The 22250-nt window shown below is 43.2% G+C and overlaps 1 protein-coding gene across 1 annotated transcript in view; it reads left to right on the top strand.

Annotated features, from left to right (window-relative positions):
* LOC121001879 (chloride channel protein C-like) overlaps positions 1–22250 on the top strand; it is a 230135-nt gene that overhangs the window by 189958 nt on the left and 17927 nt on the right. Inside the window, exon 16 of the mRNA XM_040433111.1 lies at positions 14756–14846. Coding sequence (XP_040289045.1) covers positions 14756–14846 — 91 coding nt within the window. The remainder of the gene's footprint in view (positions 1–14755; positions 14847–22250) is intronic.

The raw sequence follows: 22250 nt of genomic DNA, 5'->3' as shown, positions 1-22250 counted from the left end.
GGACTTTTCCATGCTGGCCAAGCCTCTCACGGATCTGACCAGGAAGGGCAGTAATTCCCAGGTCTGGCCGCTCGAGGCCATCCGAGCTTTTGAGGCCCTAAAGTCCGCCTTTGTGTCGGCTCCGATTCTGTCGCATCCCAACCCTGGGTTGCCCTTTGTCCTCGAGGTGGACGCGTCTGAGACGGGAGTAGGCGCCCTTCTGTCTCAGCGTAGAACACCAGAGGGTCCTCTGCTTCCTTGTGGGTTTTACTCCCGGAAACTGTCTTCCGCGGAGTGCAACTATCAGATTGGTGACAGGGAGTTATTGGCCATCGTGCAGGCCCTTAAAGAATGGAGGCACTTGCTCGAGGGTTCGGTGGTTCCGGTTCTCATCCTGACGGACCACAAGAATCTGACCTACCTTTCTGAGGCCAAGAGATTGACACCACGTCAGGCCAGATGGGCTCTGTTCTTGTCACGTTTTAATTACGTGGTCTCCTACCTACCCGGTTCCAAGAACATCAGGGTGGATGCCTTATCACGGCAGTACTCCGAGCTGTCCAGGGAGGAGTCGATTCCGACTTCGGTCATACCTCCGAATCAGATCCTGGCCGCCATTCGCACCAGCCTGACCTCTCCCCTGGGTGAGCAGATTTTGGCGGCTCAATCTGGTGCTCCCTCTGGGAGACCCAACGGCAGATGTTTTGTGCCTGAGGAGTTGCGCACTCGGTTGTTGCGAACCTACCATAACTCCAAGACCGCGGGGCATCCTGGAAAGAATCAGCTGTCCTGGGCTGTTTCACGTCTGTTCTGGTGGCCTTCCCTACGTTCCGACATCGCCGCATATGTAGCGGCATGCTCCGTTTGTGCCCAGAGTAAGTCCCCTCGGCACCTTCCGTTGGGCCTTCTGCAACCCATAGCCACCGGGGAGCGCCCATGGTCACACCTGGGGATGGATTTCATTGTGGACCTCCCTGCATCCCGAGGCCATACGGTCATTCTCATGATTGTGGATCGGTTTTCCAAAATGTGCCACTGTGTTCCTCTCAAGAAGTTACCCTCTGCACAAGAGTTGGCCACGATTTTTGCCAGGGAGGTCTTCCGGTTGCACGGTTTGCCTAAGGAGATTGTGTCGGATCGGGGGAGTCAGTTTGTGTCCAGGTTCTGGCGCACCTTTTGCTCCCAGTTGGGGATTCATCTCTCCTTCTCCTCGGCCTACCACCCTCAGTCCAATGGGGCCGCAGAACGATCCAATCAGGCCTTGGAGCAATTCCTTCGTTGCTATGTCTCCGATCACCAAGACAATTGGGTTGACCTCCTGCCTTGGGCTGAGTTTGCCAGGAACACGGCGGTGAACTCTTCCTCTGGGACGTCTCCCTTCATGGCCAATTATGGGTTCCAACCTGCCGTGTTACCGGAGGTATTCTCTCCCCAGGATATTCCGGCTGTGGAGGATCACCTTTCCGTCCTACGTGCTTCTTGGGTACAGATCCAGAAGTCCCTTGAGGTCTCTGCGCAGCGCCAGAGACTCCAGGCTGATCGCAGACGAGCGCCTGCTCCTTCCTACCAGGTCGGAGACCGTGTATGGTTGTCCACCCGCAACCTCAACCTTCGAGTGCCCACTCCCAAGCTGGCGCCTCGCTTTGTTGGTCCCTTCCGAGTGCTTCGCAGGGTAAACCCGGTAGCCTATGCCCTTGCGCTTCCTCCTGGCATGCGGATCTCCAACGTGTTTCATGTCTCCCTGTTGAAGCCACTGGTGTGTAATCGTTTCACTTCCTCGGTTCCTCGGCCTCGTCCGGTCCAAGTGGGCAATCGTGAGGAATATGAGGTGAGCAATATCCTGGACTCACGCCTGGTCCGCGGTCGGTTGCAGTTTTTGGTCCATTGGCGTGGTTATGGTCCAGAGGAGCGTTCCTGGGTTCCCTCCGCAGATGTCCATGCTCCTGCCTTGCTCCGAGCCTTCCACGCACGCTTCCCTCAGAAACCGTTTTGTGCTCCGCGGAGGAGGGGCCCTTGAGGGGGAGGTACTGTCATGGTCTTACCTGCTTGCTGCTCTCCTTCGTTTGACATGTGCTGGCGGCCATCTTGGTTTCTGGGTTTCTTGTAGCCTTCCACCCTGCGGCTCCTCCTTCCCCTGGGAGGAGCTGGATGCCTAGCTCATATATATAGGAGGTCTGTGGCTTCAGTTCCTTGCTTGGTCCTCTTGTGTTCACATGCTTCTAAGACTGCTGCTGCTTCTGGTTCCTGATCCTGGCTTCGTCTGACTACCCTGCTGGTTCCTGATCCTGGCTTCGTCTGACTACCCTGCTGGTTCCTGATCCTGGCTTCGTCTGACTACCCTGCTGGTTCCTGATCCTGGCTTCGTCTGACTACCCTTCTGGTTCCTGACCTCTGGCTTCGCAAAGACTCTGCCTCGGTTTCACCATCCGTTTGGACTTTTGCTTTACAGCTTTATTTTCAATAAAGCCTTCTTATTTTCACTTATCTCTTGTTGTACGTCTGGTTCATGGTTCCGTTACAAGAAAGTACAAGTTACACAAAGCGGGGGTAATATGGACCTCTGACCAGCTCTAGCCATGAAACACGTATCCGTGGACCTGAATCAATATGTGAAGCTAGCGCATTGAATTAATGTGGACTATACATCCTGAGCTCCACATTGGTGTGGACGTGCAAATTTGCGCCCGCCATATTCTTTTATATTGTGAAGAACTTTGACCCATGACACATCCATCAGGTGGTACAGGACAGCCAATTGAGACATTTCAGCACATGGACATTCCCCCTACCTTATAAATAAACCTGATCTGGCCGCCATTTTGCATTCAGTCTTTTGCCAGTGTAGGGAGAGGTTGCTGTGTGGAGCAGGGACAGGCTGTTAGGGACACCAAACGCTAGCTAATAGGGCCACAAAAGTCCTTTTAAGGACTAGTATAGGTGTGCTATCGATATGTGTGATACACAGAGGGGTGCGATATACTTATAATATACTTTTATAATGAGTCAAAAACACATAGATCTATATAGTGATCACCTGGAAGTCAGGGGTCTAGGGGCTAGGGGCTTTCTAGGGCCATTTTTATATAGGTTAAGGTTCCGAAATGGGTCGCTCTTATCAGGGCGGGTGGTCTGTGGTTAGGCTATCAGGGCCAGAATAGCATCCCCCTGTAGGTCAGTATCAGGGACAGTTCTTTGCCCACCCTGTCCTTCAATACCACATCATCATCTAGCCCAGGGATAGATGATTTTTTGCTTTCCCTCCGGGATTCATGGATGTGCACTGGAACCCCCCAGATTGTGGTAGGACATATGGTTTCTGATTTAGTGCCGCCGAGCACATGTTATTGCCTACCACATCTATGCTTTTTGCTTAACTTTAATAATTTTATTTATTTTCATTTTGAGGGATATCTTTTCCATTCACACGTCCGCAAAATGGGTCCGCATCCATTCCACAATTTTGCGGAACGGGTGCAGACCCATTTATTTTCAATGGGGCCGGAATGTGCTGTCCGCATCCGCATTTGTGGATCCGCATCCGCATTTTCCGATGCAACTCTGCATTTGCGGATCCGCACTTCCGCATCTGTGCTTCCGTTTCCGCAAAAAAATAGAACATGTCCTATTCTTGTCCACAATTGCGGACAAGATTAGGCATTTTCTATTATAGTGCCGGCGATGTGCGGTCCGCAAATTGCGGAATGCACATTGCCAGTGTCCGTGTTTTGCGGGTTCGCAAAACACTTACGGACGTGTGAATGGACCCTCATAGTAACATTATTAAAGGTTACGTTTTATCTTCATGTATATTATAATGGATTGCCTTCCTTGTACAATGTTATAATATACTTTCTATAAATGGGACCCGCCGCGAACTTGTGGTTCGCAAACATTTGATCGCGTTCGCGCAATCGCGAACCGTCCCGGTAGATGTTCGTCCATCACTATTCGTAACTCCTGGAAATGAGCAGTGTATAATGTGGTGGAAAAATGAATCAAGCCAGCAAAGGAAGCAATATGGAGAATCACAATACATTAGTGAGTGCCTTGTATTAACTTTCTCTACGTGATAAATGCCACTTGCTGAAGTGAGACAACCCCTTTACGGCAGACTCCATGAGCAGGATACAGTCACAGGCTTCGTGAGGGATCGGTCATGTCAAACTAATTGCATTTAAAATCTTTTTTTTTTTTTTTCTCTGCTTAATTAAGGCGAGTGCCTGGGGCAACCAGGTGCTATAAATTGAGCCACTTATACTCTTCAGAGCCTGCTCTTTCTGAGGCTTGTGGATTGCAGCAGAGATCATTGAAAGTTAAGTGTTTGTATTTTTGTACTTGCATTTAAAATCTTTTTTTTTTTTTTTCTCTGCTTAATTAAGGCGAGTGCCTGGGGCAACCAGGTGCTATAAATTGAGCCACTTATACTCTTCAGAGCCTGCTCTTTCTGAGGCTTGCTCTACTAAGTGGCTTCTTATTAAGTGGAGTTAAAAAATAAGGAGTTCTAGAGCTGTGTGTGGTTTTGTGGGAGTGATTGCAGGTGTCTGAGTGTGGATTGCAGCAGAGATCATTGAAAGTTAAGTGTTTGTATTTTTGTACTTGCATTTAAAATCTTTTTTTTTTTTTTTTTCTCTGCTTAATTAAGGCGAGTGCCTGGGGCAACCAGGTGCTATAAATTGAGCCACTTATACTCTTCAGAGCCTGCTCTTTTTGAGGCTTGCTCTACTAAGTGGCTTCTTATTAAGTGGAGTTAAAAAATAAGGAGTTCTAGAGCTGTGTGTGGTTTTGTGGGAGTGATTGCAGGTGTCTGAGTGTGGATTGCAGCAGAGATCATTGAAAGTTAAGTGTTTGTATTTTTGTACTTGCATTTAAAATCTTTTTTTTTTTTTTTTTTTCTCTGCTTAATTAAGGCGAGTGCCTGGGGCAACCAGGTGCTATAAATTGAGCCACTTATACTCTTCAGAGCCTGCTCTTTTTGAGGCTTGCTCTACTAAGTGGTTTCTTATTAAGTGGAGTTAAAAAATAAGGAGTTCTAGAGCTGTGTGTGGTTTTGTGGGAGTGATTGCAGGTGTCTGAGTGTGGATTGCAGCAGAGATCATTGAAAGTTAAGTGTTTGTATTTTTGTACTTGCATTTAAAATCTTTTTTTTTTTTTTTTTCTCTGCTTAATTAAGGCGAGTGCCTGGGGCAACCAGGTGCTATAAATTGAGCCACTTATACTCTTCAGAGCCTGCTCTTTTTGAGGCTTGCTCTACTAAGTGGCTTCTTATTAAGTGGAGTTAAAAAATAAGGAGTTCTAGAGCTGTGTGTGGTTTTGTGGGAGTGATTGCAGGTGTCTGAGTGTGGATTGCAGCAGAGATCATTGAAAGTTAAGTGTTTGTATTTTTGTACTTGCATTTAAAATCTTTTTTTTTTTTTTTTCTCTGCTTAATTAAGGCGAGTGCCTGGGGCAACCAGGTGCTATAAATTGAGCCACTTATACTCTTCAGAGCCTGCTCTTTTTGAGGCTTGCTCTACTAAGTGGCTTCTTATTAAGTGGAGTTAAAAAATAAGGAGTTCTAGAGCTGTGTGTGGTTTTGTGGGAGTGATTGCAGGTGTCTGAGTGTGGATTGCAGCAGAGATCATTGAAAGTTAAGTGTTTGTATTTTTGTACTTGCATTTAAAATCTTTTTTTTTTTTTTTTTTTTCTCTGCTTAATTAAGGCGAGTGCCTGGGGCAACCAGGTGCTATAAATTGAGCCACTTATACTCTTCAGAGCCTGCTCTTTTTGAGGCTTGCTCTACTAAGTGGCTTCTTATTAAGTGGAGTTAAAAAATAAGGAGTTCTAGAGCTGTGTGTGGTTTTGTGGGAGTGATTGCAGGTGTCTGAGTGTGGATTGCAGCAGAGATCATTGAAAGTTAAGTGTTTGTATTTTTGTACTTGCATTTAAAATCTTTTTTTTTTTTTTCTCTGCTTAATTAAGGCGAGTGCCTGGGGCAACCAGGTGCTATAAATTGAGCCACTTATACTCTTCAGAGCCTGCTCTTTTTGAGGCTTGCTCTACTAAGTGGCTTCTTATTAAGTGGAGTTAAAAAATAAGGAGTTCAAGAAAAGGAGTTTGGAAACTAAGGTTGGATATAATTTCCTTGTGTGTTGTTGGCTTAATTTTACGTGGTCCTTCAACTACAGCAGACAGGGTCTAAATCTAAATCATTTATACTGTTTTACTTTTTTACTGTTGTAATCCCCATTTAGTATGTGTTGCACAATTTACAACGCAGTCCAGTGCACATCTTGCATGATGTATGCAGTCCTGGAACAGCCGTTCGAGGGTGTATATCTTTGTTCTAGATGTGAGCAAATTACCCGTTTGGAATCGCAGATCGAGTCTCTAAATGGGCAAGTTGCAACACTGAGAGGCATTGATAATTTGCAAAAGAGTTTGCTTCTCACCGAGCAAGCACTCTTTGGGGTAGATGAGGGGGAGGGTGACAGAGAGGAGGCTGAGGAAAGTGAGGTAGCTAGCTGGGTAAAAGTTAGAAAGCGGGGTAGAGGGAAGAGTGCCAGGGAGGCTAGCCCTGATCTGACACACCCCAACAAGTTTGCACGTTTGGCAGATGAGGGGGATGTCAGTCCGGGGACGGCACTGCTGCAGCCAGACACTTCCTCTGCCAGTCAGGGGAATGTCAGCTCCAGTAAGCAGGGAACCAGGAGAGCAGGGCAGGCCAGACAGGTGCTGGTAGTGGGAGACTCCATTATTAGGGGAACAGATAGGGAAATCTGTCACAAAGACCGTGATCGCCGAACAGTGTGCTGTCTTCCTGGCGCTAGAGTTCGACACATCGCGGATCGGGTTGACAGATTACTGGGAGGGGCTGGAGACGATCCAGCGGTCATGGTCCATATCGGAACCAATGACAAAGTTAGAGGTAGGTGGAGAGTCCTTAAAAATGATTTCAGGGATTTAGGTCAAAAGCTGAGGGCAAGGACCTCTAAGGTAGTATTTTCCGAAATACTGCCTGTACCACGAGCCACACAAGAAAGGCAATGGGAGATTAGGGAGATTAACAAGTGGCTCAAGAACTGGTGTAGGATGGAGGGGTTTGGGTTCCTGGAGAACTGGGCCGATTTTTCTATCGGCAACAGGCTCTATCGTAGGGACGGGCTGCACCTCAATGGGGAAGGGGCAGCTGTGCTGGGGAGAAAGATGGCTAGAAGGTTGGAGGAGTGTTTAAACTAGGGACTGGGGGGGAGGGTAATTACGTTATAGGAGGGGAAGATAGGGCAGATAGAGACCGGGGGCAAGGTAAAAAGAATGGGGGAGGAATGGAAGGAGGGACTAGAACAATTCAGAAGGAAAGGTGTAGGGTAAAAAATATACATAAACCTCTCAAATGTATGTATACTAATGCCAGAAGCCTGACTAATAAAACTGGTGAACTGGAATTAGTGATGTGTGAGGAGGACTATGACATAGTGGGAATAACTGAGACATGGCTGGATGATAGCTATGACTGGGCAGTTAATGTACAAGGTTACAGTCTGTTTAGAAAGGATCGTCAAAACCGGAGAGGGGGAGGGGTCTGCCTTTATATAAAGTCCTGTCTAAAGCCCACAGTCCGAGAAGATATAAGTGAGGGACATGAACATGTGGAGTCACTATGGGTAGAGATACATGGAGCTAAAAACAACAATAAATTACTAATAGGAGTTTACTATAAACCACCTAATATACCAGAGTCCACAGAAAATCTACTACTAAACGAGATAGACGAGGCGGCAAATCATAATGAGGTGGTTATTATGGGGGACTTCAACTACCCAGATATAGACTGGGAAACTGAAACTTGTATATCTCATAAGGGACACAGGTTCGTGGCTATAACCAAAGACAATTACCTCTCCCAACTGGTTCAGGACCCGACTAGAGGGACGGCCATACTGGACTTAGTATTAACCAATAGACCTGACAGAACAACAGACGTGCAGGTCGGGGGACACCTGGGAAATAGTGACCATAAAGTAATAACCTTCCAATTATCATTCAAAAGAGCGTTTCTACAGGGAGGAACAAAAATACCAAACTTCAAAAAAGCTAAATTTAGCCAACTAAGAGAGGCCATAGGCCAAACTAACTGGGACAAAGTCCTCACAAATACAGACACAAAATGGGATATCTTTAAAAACATCCTAAAAACTCATTGTCAGAGGTACATACCGTATGGGAATAAAAGGTTAAGGAACAAAAAGAAACCAATGTGGATAAATAGAACTGTAAAGAAAGCAATAAATGACAAAAAGAAAGCATATAAAACACTAAAACAGGAGGGTTGCACGGAAGCACTGAAAAACTATAAGGAAAAAAATAGAACATGTAAAAAACAAATAAAAGCGGCCAAACTAGAGACCGAGAGATTAATTGCCAAAGAGAGTAAAACCAACCCTAAAATGTTCTTCAATTATATAAATGTTAAAAAGTATAAAGCTGAAGGTGTTGGCCCTTTAAAGAGTAATGAGGGGGGAGTCGCAGAGAGCGACGAGGAGAAAGCAAAGCTGTTAAATATTTTTTTCTCCAATGTATTCACTGAGGAAAATAAATTGTCAGATGACATGCAGAATGCAAAAATAAATTCCCCATTAAAAGTGTCCTGTCTGACCCAGGAAGAAGTACATCAGCGGCTTAAAAAGATTAAAATAGACAAATCGCCAGGACCGGATGGCATACACCCCCGTATCCTAAAGGAATTAAGTAATGTCATAGCCAGACCCTTATTTCTGATATTTGCAGACTCTATACTGACAGGGAATGTTCCACAGGATTGGCGCGTGGCATATGTGGTGCCAATATTCAAAAAGGGGCCAAAAACAGAGCCTGGAAACTATAGGCCGGTAAGTTTAACATCTGTTGTGGGTAAACTGTTTGAAGGTTTTCTGAGAGATGCTATATTAGAGCATCTCAACGGAAATAAGCAAATAACGCCATATCAGCATGGCTTCGTGAGGGATCGGTCATGTCAAACTAATTTAATCAGTTTCTATGAGGAGGTAAGTTCTAGACTTGACAGCGGCGAATCAATGGATGTCGTATATCTGGACTTCTCCAAAGCATTTGACACTGTACCGCATAAAAGGTTAGTATATAAAATGAGAATGCTCGGACTGGGAGAAAACATCTGTATGTGGGTAAGTAACTGGCTGAGTGATAGAAAACAGAGGGTGGTTATTAACGGTACACATTCAGATTGGGTCACTGTCACTAGTGGGGTACCTCAGGGGTCAGTATTGGGCCCTATTCTCTTCAATATATTATCAATTTTCGCAGATGACACTAAACTGTGTAAAGTAATTTACACTGAAGAGGACAGTATACTACTACAGAGGGATCTGGATAGATTGGAGGCTTATTCTTCAGATCATAGCTAATGATAGTCACATTTGTTCTTCAAGTGATGATATTCTTACAGATTATTGATATACTACTAGTTTATCCTTATATAACTTAAATCTCAATAAGAGCTCATTCAGACGACCGTATCTGTTTTTGCGGTCCGCATATTGCAGATCCGCAAAAACGGATCCGCAAAAACTAACCAAAGTGACAATAGTCTCATAACGTTTACACTCACTTTTCCACAGGGCTGCCAACTGTTCAGAAAATAGGTGATTTTTTTTCATGTGTCCCTCTTAAAAAATAGATGTGTCGGTTATTTTTTTTGGTGCTACTCGACTAGGTTATTTTGGTGGCAATCATTTTACAGTTTACGGTAAATGCTGGTAATGAGTTCTTATCAGTATATTGAGCTATAGACACATAGCAGGAGATTCATCAAAACTGTTAGAACTGGCTTATTTGCCTATAGCAACCAATCAGATTCCACCTTTCATAATTCACAGCTCCTTTAGAAAATGAAATCTGGAATCTGATTGGTTGCTATGTGTAACTAAACCAGTTTTACACTACTTTGATAAATCTCCCCCACAGGGGCGTAGCTATAGAGGGCGCAGAGGTAGCAGTCGCTACTGGGCCCAGGAGCCTGAGGGGGCCCAAAGACCCTTGTGCCGCATAAGAAGACACCGGTATTATAGAAAGTACATGCAGGTCAAGTTACACCTCTGGCTGGAGGTTAAGGTCAAGAATTTGGCATGGGGGGGGGGGGGTGCCATTTCAATTTTGCCCCTGGCCACAAAGCACTGAGGGAAGGGGGGCCCAAGCTGAACTCTTGCACCAGGGCCCATGAGCCTTTAGCTACGACCCTGCTCCCCCATATTACTTATATTACTTATTACATGTCAAGTTGGTATTTGGGGGGGGGGGGGGGGTTAAACTGAGAGGCCTGTGGGGCACTTGGATAGCAGTTTTAATGGGGCACTTTGATGACACTGTTTAGGTTAGCACTGTTAAGGGGCACTCATGTTTTACTGTAGCGAGGGGCTACTGTCTTATGTCCTTATGGCCTCATGCACTCGACCGTTGTGTGTTTTGCAGTCCGCAAATTGCGGGTCCGCAAATTGCGGATCCGCAAAACACGGATGGCGTCCGTGTGCGTTCTGCAATTTGCGGAATGGCACGGACAGCCATTTATATAACTGCCTATTCTTGTCCTCAAAACGGACAAGAATAGGACAGGTTATATTTTTTGGCGGACCACGGAACGGAGCAACGGATGCGGAAAGCACGCGGAGTGCTGTCCGCATCTTTTGCGGCCCCATTGAAGTGAATGGGTCCGCATCCGAGCCGCCAAAACTGCGGCTCAGATGCGGACCAAAGCAACATTCGTGTGCATGAGGCCTATTACTGAAGTAGATCTCCATATCTCTAAAGTTAGCGGCCTCTGATATGGGCCTGCACACATAAATGACACCTAGTGATTAAAAAGGCTATCCCATAATTTATGTAGAGATATGAAACTCAGATGTCATATAATACATAACAATCCCGTTCTAAGAAAGCTAGAACCAGCCCTGAACCTCACATGGATCCAGAGATCTCCCCATTCATTTCTCCAATTGTTCTGCTAGATTTATTTCAAGCTGGCAGCTTAGGAGGCATGCTCAGGAGGCATGTCCTGTAATTGTTACAGGCGGTTAGCAGTTGAAGGTTGGAACTGAGCATGTACGTCCATCTCAGCAAGGTGGATAAACAGATGAGAATAAGAGCAAACAGCAGGTGGTGCTATACAGATAGATTTCATTGAATAACTCATTGGCTATACTAAATTTTGAATTACATGCAATTACAAAAATATTCAGATCCAAGTGCTGGTTTGACAAATGTAGAATATTTTTGGTGGGACAACCCCTTGAAGTGCAAAATGGGTCTACAGTACTTTGCTGTATATTCCTATATCCAACACAGAGACTATTATTTTCTCACGTGTGTACATTTTGATTCTACCGGTTTCTCATTAAGGGGTTTTCTATTCAGATGAAGTCCTAATTAAAAAATAAATAATAGATATACATTTTGGAAGATGAAAACATCCGATTTCCTCAATTAATGTCCTAGACTACAGTGGAATCCGAGTGCTGGTTAATTACTGTAGCACAAGATAGATGGGCTCAGGAATAGTAATTATGTAATTATGGGAATTTTTGTGCAACTACAGCGAGCCTGTAGATCTGTGTAATGGAGCTTATGAGCAAAATGCCTTTCATCTTTACTAGACCAAAACAGAGGAAGCAAATGTCACCAGAGGGACCTCCATCCTAATCAGTGACCCAGCATCAAGCATATGACAATGAGGTGTCACTCATATATTATATGCCATATCACATCTGATGATGGGGTGAGCAGCATTTTGATGATGTGAGAACATTACATGCGACATTTTCAATGTCCTAGAAAACATCTGAAATTCCTTGACATTGACCCAAATGTAACAGATCCTTCTCACTGTGGTACAGCGTGACATTCTTATATTTCGATCATAAATATTCAGTTTCCTTTTTATGTTTGCATATGCTTTTATGAGTAGCCAAAATGTGCTTGCGTTTCCTAAAACACTTTAGGTAATTCTCAGTGGAAGCCGCTTAGAGCACTGCACTTCATTACCAACCAACAAAACTGCTGAAGCAAGTAACTGCGCTTTAAAACTATTTCCCAATCAAAAAAAGTTACATCTTTAGAACGTGCTCGGGCTTCATAGGAGAGAAGTTTGTGGGGCATGGAATACAAACTTTCCCAGCTCTTTTGCTCCAGTCTCCCAATAAAAGGTGTCACATCCTATAAAAGTCCCAAGTTTACAAGATGTTCTTGCATTTTCACTAGATTACAGAGGGTGGAAATATCTGTCGGTCAAGCTATAAAGGACTTTAAGACTGTGATACTCCTACGCTGAAAAAAGGGGATCGAGGCTTCAGCTTGAAAAAAAATGTCTATATTCTGTAATGTGCAGTAAATGAGAGCGGATGGCTTACTGTCTACATGGGAGACATCTCACATGAAGGAGCAGTATATGCAAATGGTTGGCTCAATTAGATAGTGGAAAAAGTTTGTTCCTTCATAAGGATGTCTGAATGGCTTTGTGTTCGTAAGGCTACTTTCACCACTGGCGTTTCTGGGTCCGCCTGTGAGGTCCGTTTCAAGGCTCTCACAAGCGGCCCAAAACGGATCAGTTCAGCCCCAATGAATTCTTAATGGATAAGGATCCGTTCAGAATGCATCAGTTTGCCTCCGTTCAGCCTCCATTCCGCTCTGGAGGCGGACGCCAAAACGCTGCGTTTTGATGTCCGTCTGACGAAACTGAGCCAAACGGATCCGTCCTGACTTACAATGTAAGTCAATGGGGACGGATCCGTTTTTACTGACACAATATGGTGCAATTGAAAACGGATCCGCCTCCCATTGACTTTCAATGTAAGTCAAAACGGATCCGTTTGCATTATCATGAACAAAAAAAAAATATATGTTTTTTTTTTCATTTTTTTTTTCATGGTAATGCAAACGGATCCGTTCTGAACGGATACAAGCGTTTGCATTATAGGTGTAGATCCGTCTGTGCAGATGCCAGACGGATCCGCACCTAAACGCAGGTGTGAAAGTAGCCTAAGACTGCACGGTTTTTGAGCATGACACAAATGCTCTTTACGGAACTTGTCACCATAAAAATGCAGCTTGCAGGCAGTGTGTTATAGAGCAGTCACCTAAGTGTGTTATAGAGCAGTCACCTAAGTGTGTTATAGAGCAGTCACCTAAGTGTGTTATAGAGCAGTGATTCCTAAGCATAAAAACAATAAAACTATATATATCTATATACACAGTACTGTGCAAAACTTTTAGGTAGATGTGATTATTTTTTTCAAGGTTAGAATGTTTTCAAAAATAAGTGTTGGTTTATTTTTATCAATTTAAATGCAAAGTGAATGAAGAAAAGAGAAATCTGCATTAGTTCTTCTAGGTACACTTTTTGAAGGAACTCAATAGGAAGGTTGTTCCAAACATCTTGGAGAACTAACTACAGATCTCCTGTACATGTTGGCTTTCTCAAATCCTTCTGTCTCTTCATGTAATCCCAGACAGACTCAATGATGTTTTGATCAGGGCTCTATGGAAGACATATCTTTACTTCCAGGACTTTTTGTTCTTCTTTATGCTGAAAATAGTTCTTGGTTACAGTGTCTGTATGTTTGGGATCATTGTCCTGCTGCAGAATAAATATGGAGCCAATCAGACACCTCGCTGATGGTATTACATGATGAATATCATAAGTCTCTGCCTGTATTTCTCAGCATTGAAGACACATTAAAGGGGTATTCCCATCTCTGGGACCCACATCTATACTTAGAACGGAGCCCTCATCAGTCCCATTAAAGTGAATGGAGCTGTGGACCAACATGTGCACTACCTCTCCAACATGTGCACTACCTCTCCATTCAACTATGTGACCTCTTATTCTTGGGGGTCCCAGCAGTCAAGCTGCCCGAAATCCAATATTTACCACCTATACTTTTAGTGGGATAAACCCTTTAAAAATGAAAAACTTCCTGAGATGGTTTACATATATTTAAATACAGCTGATCTAACACTTTTGCATTTCCCATTTGAAGCACAAGGTTGGCTTTTTTGGGCAGGATATTGATATAATTGCTAGACTTATTTTTCCCACTTGTTTCCAATTTGACTTAATTTCAGTGAAATTACCATAGCGTAAGTTATTCATCAATTCATTCCTGGCTGATTCAGTTGGGAATTTAGTAAAAACCTAGAGCAAAGCAGTGTGTGCCCCAACGAAAGAAGGTATGTTATCACTACATTAAAATGCACGTTTCACACAACTCCATGAAGTATTCGCAATTGAAGTGAAAGATGAAGAGCAATGTGGGTAATTCTCTCTCCATATGTTTTGGGGTTAGGTAATAATTTAAGGTAATAAATATATAAAACTTGTTATTGCTGCACATACGTTTGCTTGTTTTCTGAACAATCAGGGGGATCATAGTGTATAATAGGAAAAATATGGTTCACGTTCCATAACAGATGTGCATAGATAAAAAATATACACTAATTAGGCAATAATTGGTCTTTATAATCAAAGATCATGATAAATGAATATAATTTTTATAGAACGTGTGAAATAGGGATCTGTCGATGAGAGATTAGATATGCTGTGTAATAATTCATTCAGTATGTCATGTTGATGTTGGACCTGCCTCTTATACTGTGTTGGACTATTGAAAATAAATACTTCAAGAAATTGCTTTAACAAGAACAATAGTTAGCTCAACATTTTGTGATTATATAGATGTATTTCAGAATGGTTCACTCAGTTTCATACATTGCTGTATTTCTTCCATTTTCACAGGTTAGAGCTGTGCATGATTCTTTGCAACAGTAATATATTCCAAAACCACGAGGAGGATAATACAGGCAAAACTCTACTCAAGTACCAAGAGGTTAGTAAGTGAATTCTACAAATTGAGAAAGCCTACAAGTTGTCTTCACATCATTCTCCATCCTTTGGTTTGTGTGATTAAAGATGGTGAACATTGTTCTTCAGAGGCGGATTGGCCATAGGCCTTTCAGGGGAACATCCCGGTGGGCCGATACCCAGGGGTCTGCCTGAGCCCTCCTCACGGGGGATGTATTTTGTGCTGCTGGCAGTATTTTGGGATGGACTGTGGTATTTGGCTCTGTTGGAGTGGTATAATGTGCCACAATATGGTATTTCTGGCCCTGCCTTCCATCAATTTGGACCCGACTATAAAACGGGGCCACTTTTAATATTTTAAGTTCCCAGTCCGTCCCTGTTGTTCTTCATAGTGATGTTCTAGAGAAAAGGGAATAGCTAGGGAGTGAAATAAGGAATGGAAGAGTCCAGTGTATGACTGGGGTTCATTGGGCCCAACAGAGGATATTATTCTCGCGGCCCAACCTCTATATCATTAATAAAGTCTAATAAGTTTTCAATTGATGATATAGACCCTAGTGGCAAGTGATTATCTCCAAAGACAGCTCCAAATGGGTTTTTTACCTAGACCATTGGGGCCCGCCATTCCATCAGAGCCTGGGCCCACTGGGGGAACCCCTGGTATTTTGGTGGGCCAGTCTGACCTTAAAGTGGGCTCATTGGCTATGGAGAAGAGGTGATGATTAGCAAATCCTGAGAGGATTTACACTTTTTATCGCTGGGTTTTTGGCAATTTGGCATATACACTCACCTAAAGAATTATTAGGAACACCTGTTCTATTTCTCATTAATGCAATTATCTAGTCAACCAATCACATGGAAGTTGCTTCAATGCATTTAGGGGTGTGGTCCTGGTCAAGACAATCTCCTGAACTCCAAACTGAATGTCAGAATGGGAAAGAAAGGTAATTTAAGCAATTTTGAGCGTGGCATGGTTGTTGGTGCCAGACGGGCCGGTCTGAGTATTTCACAATCTGCTCAGTTACTGGGATTTTCACGCACAACCATTTCTAGGGTTTAAAAAGAATGGTGTGAAAAGGGAAAAACATCCAGTATGTGGCAGTCCTGTGGGCAAAAATGCCTCGTGGATGCTAGAGGTCAGAGGAGAATGGGCCGACTGATTCAAGCTGATAGAAGAGCAACGTTGACTGAAATAACCACTCGTTACAACCGAGGTATGCAGCAAAGCATTTGTGAAGCCACAACACGCACAACCTTGAGGCGGATGGGCTACAATAGCAGAAGACCCCACCGGGTACCACTCATCTCCACTAAAAATAGGAAAAAGAGGCTACAATTTGCACGAACTCACCAAAATTGGACTGTTGAAGACTGGAAAAATGTTGCCTGGTCTGATGAGTCTCGATTTCTGTTGAGACATTCAAATGGTAGAGTCCGAATTTGGCGTAAACAGAATGAGAACATGTATCCATCCTCTGATGGCTACTTCCAGCAGGATAATGCACCATGTCACAAAGCTCGAATCGTTTCAAATTGGTTTCTTGAACATGACAATGAGTTCACTGTACTAAAATGGCCCCCACAGTCACCAGATCTCAACCCAATAGAGCATCTTTGGGATGTGGTGGAACGGGAGCTTCGTGCCCTGGATGTGCATCCCTCAAATCTCCATCAACTGCAAGATGCTATCCTATCAATATGGGCCAACATTTCTAAAGAATGCTATCAGCACCTTGTTGAATCAATGCCACGTAGAATTAAGGCAGTTCTGAAGGCAAAAGGGGGTCCAACACCGTATTAGTATGGTGCTCCTAATAATTCTTTAGGTGAGTGTATAACATCAATATTAATACATAGTGTGCTTGACATAAATTATTCCAGTTTCAAGGGGCATACAAGCCATATTGTCCACCGCCCATTAATTTTCTTAATACAAATCAATGCTCTACCTCTTATTCTTCAAATTTCACTTTCCAATTCAATAATAGGGTTGTCCAGGATCAGAGAAATATGGCTAATTTATTTTTCTCCAAAAACAGCACCACACCTGTCTGTGGGTTGTGTGTGGCATCACAGTCCAACCCCATTCATTTCAGTGTAGCTGAGCAGTAATACCAGACGCAACCCATGGAGAAGTGAGGTGCTGTTTCTGGAAGAAATCAGCCATATTGTTTTAAATCCTGGACAACCCCTTTAAGGGGTTTTTCTATCTAAAATAAAATAACTATATACACTCACCTAAAGAATTATTAGGAACACCTGTTCTATTTCTCATTAATGCAATTATCTAGTCAACCAATCACATGGCAGTTGCTTCAATGCATTTAGGGGTGTGGTCCTGGTCAAGACAATCTCCTGAACTCCAAACTGAATGTCAGAATGGGAAAGAAAGGTGATTTAAGCAATTTTGAGCGTGGCATGGTTGTTGGTGCCAGACGGGCCAGTCTGAGTATTTCACAATCTGCTCAGTTACTGGGATTTTCACGCACAACCATTTCTAGGGTTTACAAAGAATGGTGTGAAAAGGGAAAAACATCCAGTATGCGGCAGTCCTGTGGGCAAAAACGCCTTGTGGATGCTAGAGGTCAGAGGAGAATGGGCCGACTGATTCAAGCTGATAGAAGAGCAACGTTGACTGAAATAACCACTTGTTACAACCGAGGTATGCAGCAAAGCATTTGTGAAGCCACAACACGCACAACCTTGAGGCGGATGGGCTACAACAGCAGAAGACCCCACCGGGTACCACTCATCTCCACTACAAATAGGAAAAAGAGGCTACAATTTGCACGAGCTCACCAAAATTGGAGTGTTGAAGACTGGAAAAATGTTGCCTGGTCGGATGAGTCTCGATTTCTGTTGAGACATTCAAATGGTAGAGTCCGAATTTGGCGTAAACAGAATGAGAACATGTATCCATCCTCTGATGGCTACTTCCAGCAGGATAATGCACCATGTCACAAAGCTCGAATCATTTCAAATTGGTTTCTTGAACATGACAATGAGTTCACTGTACTAAAATGGCCCCCACAGTCACCAGATCTCAAACCAATAGAGCATCTTTGGGATGTGGTGGAATGGGAGCTTCGTGCCCTGGATGTGCATCCCTCAAATCTCCATCAACTGCAAGATGCTATCCTATCAATATGAGCCAACATTTCTAAAGAATGCTATCAGCACCTTGTTGAATCAATGCCACGTAGAATTAAGGCAGTTCTGAAGGCAAAAGGGGGTCCAACACCGTATTAGTATGGTGTTCCTAATAATTCTTTAGGTGAGTGTGTGTATATATATATATATATATATATATAAATAAAGCATTTGGGTTTCCAGACCTAACTGATGAAAAGAACCTGGTGTTCCTAATAATTCTTTAGGTGAGTGTATATCAGCTCTAGAGTTCTTCTCCTCCTTTGCATTTGAATATATATTTTTTTTAGCTATTTCTAAGTCTACTTTCACTCTTGCGTTGTTGTTTTCCGGTATTGAGATCCAGCAGAGGATCTCAATTCCGAAAAAAAAAAAATGTTTCCATTTAGTCCTCGTGCATTCTGAATGAAAAGAGATCCATTCAGAAAGCAACAGGATGTCTTCCGTTCCGGCAGCATTCCGTTTTGTGACCGCAAGCTGCGGTTTTGTGTCCGGTCATAAAAACAAAAAAAAAACCTGGAAACAATGTTAGTTAATGGTAGCAGATCCGTTTTTTTTTTTCTTTTTGATTTCACACAACCGCATCCTAACGGAATGGATGCATCCTGATGTGCAAAATCAAAACGGATGTGTTTAATTCTGGTATTGAGATCCTCTGCCGGATCTCAATACTAGAATTAACAACGCAAGTGTGAAAGTAGCCTTAGTTACAGTTGATTTTTGCCCCCCCCCCCCAGGATGTTCCTAAATGAGTTTTTCAGGAATTTAATATTGGTGACCTATCCCCAAGATAGGAGACATATGCGCATAATATCCCAAGCATAGCACCATACATTGTATAGTGGCTGTGCTTGGTATTCACATTCAGTCCCATTTACTTACATTGCAAGCTCTTGCAAGCAGGGCCCTGGCTCCTCTTGTTTTAGGCCTCCTGCACACGACCATTTTTTTTTTACGTTTATGGGCCGTTTTTTGCGTTCCGTATACGGAACCATTCATTTCAATGGTTCCGCAAAAAAACTGAATGTACTCCGTATGCATTCAGTTTCCGTATTTTCGTTTTTCCGTTCCGTTGAAAGATAGAACATGTCCTATTATTGCCCGCAAATCACGTTCCGTGGCTCCATTCAAGTCAATGGGTCTGCAAAAAAAATGAACACATACGGAAATGCATCCGTATGTCTTCCGTATCCGTTCCATTTTTGCGGAACCATCTATTGAAAATTTTATGCCCAGCCCAATTTTTTCTATGTAATTACTGTATACTGTATATGCCATACGGAAAAACGGAATGGAAAAAACAGAATGGAAATGGAAACACAACGGAAACAAAAAACGGAAAACAGATCCGTGAAAAACGGACGGCAAAACACTGAAAAAGCCATACGGTCGTGTGAAAGAGGCCTTAATTGTTGACTTGTTTGTTGCTATGTTATTCATGACCCTTTTTGTACATGAATCCCCTGATTGTAAAGCGCTTCAGAATATTTTTAAGCTAGATAAAGATTATTATTATTGAATGGGACTGAGCTGCAAAAAGGCCATGTGAGAAATAGACATAATGTCACAGGCTGAGTAAGAGGCTGCAAACGTTTGCCCGAGCGTCACGGCCCCTCCCAACAGCTGATTGGCGGGGGTACCAGTCAGACTCCCACGGATCGTACGTTGGTGACTTATCATAAGGATAGTGAATCAATATTTAAGGTCTGGCCAACCCCTTTAAGGTGACACCAGAAAATGGTGACCATTATAGGTTCATTTAGAGGGTGTTATCTCCTGAATGAATAATCACCCAAAAATGCAGTGATACTTTCATGACAGCAAAGTATTAATGCACCATCAAGTAGATGTATCCTTCCAGAACTATGTAAGAGGGAGGTGATAACCTCCATACGTTTTGTAATGTCTGTTACTGAATTGGAAGTCCAGGAGAGAAGAATCACTTATAAATGGGACATTATCATTGTGATCCATCCCAAAATCCTGGACAGTAAACTAAACCGGATCTTTTATCTCTCCTGTTACATCAGTATTCCTCATAATGTAACAATTCTGGAGCAATTTCTCCTACAACTCTTTGTTATCTCAGTGTTTCATGACTGTATATTTCTGGATATATAATGCCTACTATATCTAATGGCCCTTTTACACTCAGCAATGTCAGCCCTGAATGAGATCGGCTCTCGTCTTTACACAGGCGTTTTTTCATCCCCAATCCTCGGCCTGTGTAAAAGGCCCTTAGACAGATGACATTATTGCACGTGGACGTTTCGTTGATACAGCATTCTTTCATTGATGAAGTCATTTTGTCAGACTGTAATGTGCGCACATACAGAGACAGAGATATCTTTGGGGAATACTCATTGTGCAGTCATCTGAAATGCTGAAATATTTTGTATTTTTATTTATAAGATTGATTTGGAAGGCTATGTGAGGTTTATCAGGGGCACTCTATGTAGGACACAATGGCACTTTGCTGTTCAGATTTTGATTTTATTATGTTTCTTTGCCGCTGGCTACAGTTAATGGCTTGCAGAGGGATACAATGTTATTGTTTCAAACACATGAGCAATGTAAAAAAGAATTGGAAACAGTAGTAAATGATCAGTCAAAACCGTGTACAGAGATTTTTTAGTCTTAACTGTAATACCAACAACTCAGTCCTTTTTATGTTTCATGTTTGTGTGGTTACAAAACTGTTTTTCTGATTGTATAAAGCTCGGTTTACATGGTTAAATATATTCTGCGGCTGCACAGCGGTTCCTCAGTACAACAGCAATCCTCGAATATTCACCATCATTCACCACCCTTAAAGGGATTGTTCACCTTTCTAATGTTTTTTATAGACTCCACAGTGTGGCTGGACCAGCGGTGGTGATTATACTTACCTGATCCCTGCTGATGGGTTCCGGTTCCATGGCTGCCCTGCAGGCTCTGCAGGTCCCAAGTCTTCCCGCCTCAACATCTGGTTTGACATGGGGCACGTGACCCAGTGATGTGCTGCATGGGTGACACATGACCACTGTGGACAGTCGTTGGCTGCAGCCGTCACGTGCCCCGCATCAACATCCGGAGACCTTGAACCTGCAAAGCTGGCGGAGCAGAGATAGAGTTGGAACCCAGTGGCGGGGATCAGGTAATTATGATCACCACCGTGGGTCTGGCCATGATGTGGGGTCTATAAAAAACATCATAAAGGTGAACAACCCCTTTAATAAAAATGTACAGTCAGGGTAATGGTAGGGTGGCGTAGCAGACACAGAAGCCATAGAATACATGACAGAACTTCATGGAGTAAGTGCTTCATAAATATGGAGTGTGGCTTGGTTACATATTTTTCTATTTTTTGTCCGCCTGTCTTCATGGCACACAATAAAATTGTATTGGCCTTTAGCCAATACTGGGGGAGAATAGTGCATATGGATGTATACAGCTAATACAGAACTCTTCGGGACCTATAGAAATCTCTACTGTGTGAACTTACCTTTGTGGTAGCAGCAAGAAAAACCACGGTTGGGAATCGGGAGAAACAGTTCTGTGCCAGGTACCCTCTCACCATGGGCTTATATCAGTTGTGTTTTCTTCTTCTATGGTAAGTACACTAGGCTATAGGGTGGCATACTAGGGAATTGTAGTCATGTGCTGCTGAATGATGCCTATCCACAACACCATACTTTGTAGATATTCTCTGTGATATGATGGAATATGCCACAATGTGACTTTTGAATCCCACACCAAAAAAAAAATCATTGCATTGCATGCTTCTGTATGGAGGTACAGTATGCCCCTATAGAGTGTTGTATTGGTCGGGCAGTTACCATGGAGAAAGATCATTATGGGGCCCATTCGGAGGAAGGGGGTCCCAGTGCTGGACTCTTTGTTCAGTTTCCTGACATAAAACCACAGTAATTTCCTGAAGATGCCATTAAGGGCAGCTCAGTGCAAAGAGATTTTGCAGCTTCCATTGAGTTCAATGGAAGCTGCATATATGCCTATGCACCGAGCTCCCCCTAGTGGAGGCTGCCGGTAGGATATTTTATATTGTTTGAAAGGAAGAAGATTTACAGCTATATAGCAGAGATTTATCTATGTATTCATGCCATCTGTCTGAGATAAGTACATTAAGAAATATGGCGTTCAGAATGAGCACCATATTTTTAAACCACCTGTTTCGCTTTTTCCAGCACAGAAGTTGATTTATTAAAAGATTCTTCCATGAATAAAAGAAATATAGTTTATCAATAATATCTCTGAGTGATCCCATACCATATGATATCTG

The sequence above is a fragment of the Bufo bufo genome, chromosome 5 (assembly GCF_905171765.1).
Source record: "Bufo bufo chromosome 5, aBufBuf1.1, whole genome shotgun sequence".
NCBI classification, from domain to species: domain Eukaryota; kingdom Metazoa; phylum Chordata; class Amphibia; order Anura; family Bufonidae; genus Bufo; species Bufo bufo.
The sequence above is the reverse complement of the archived record's forward strand: the minus strand, read 5'-3'. Positions and strand labels throughout refer to the sequence as shown.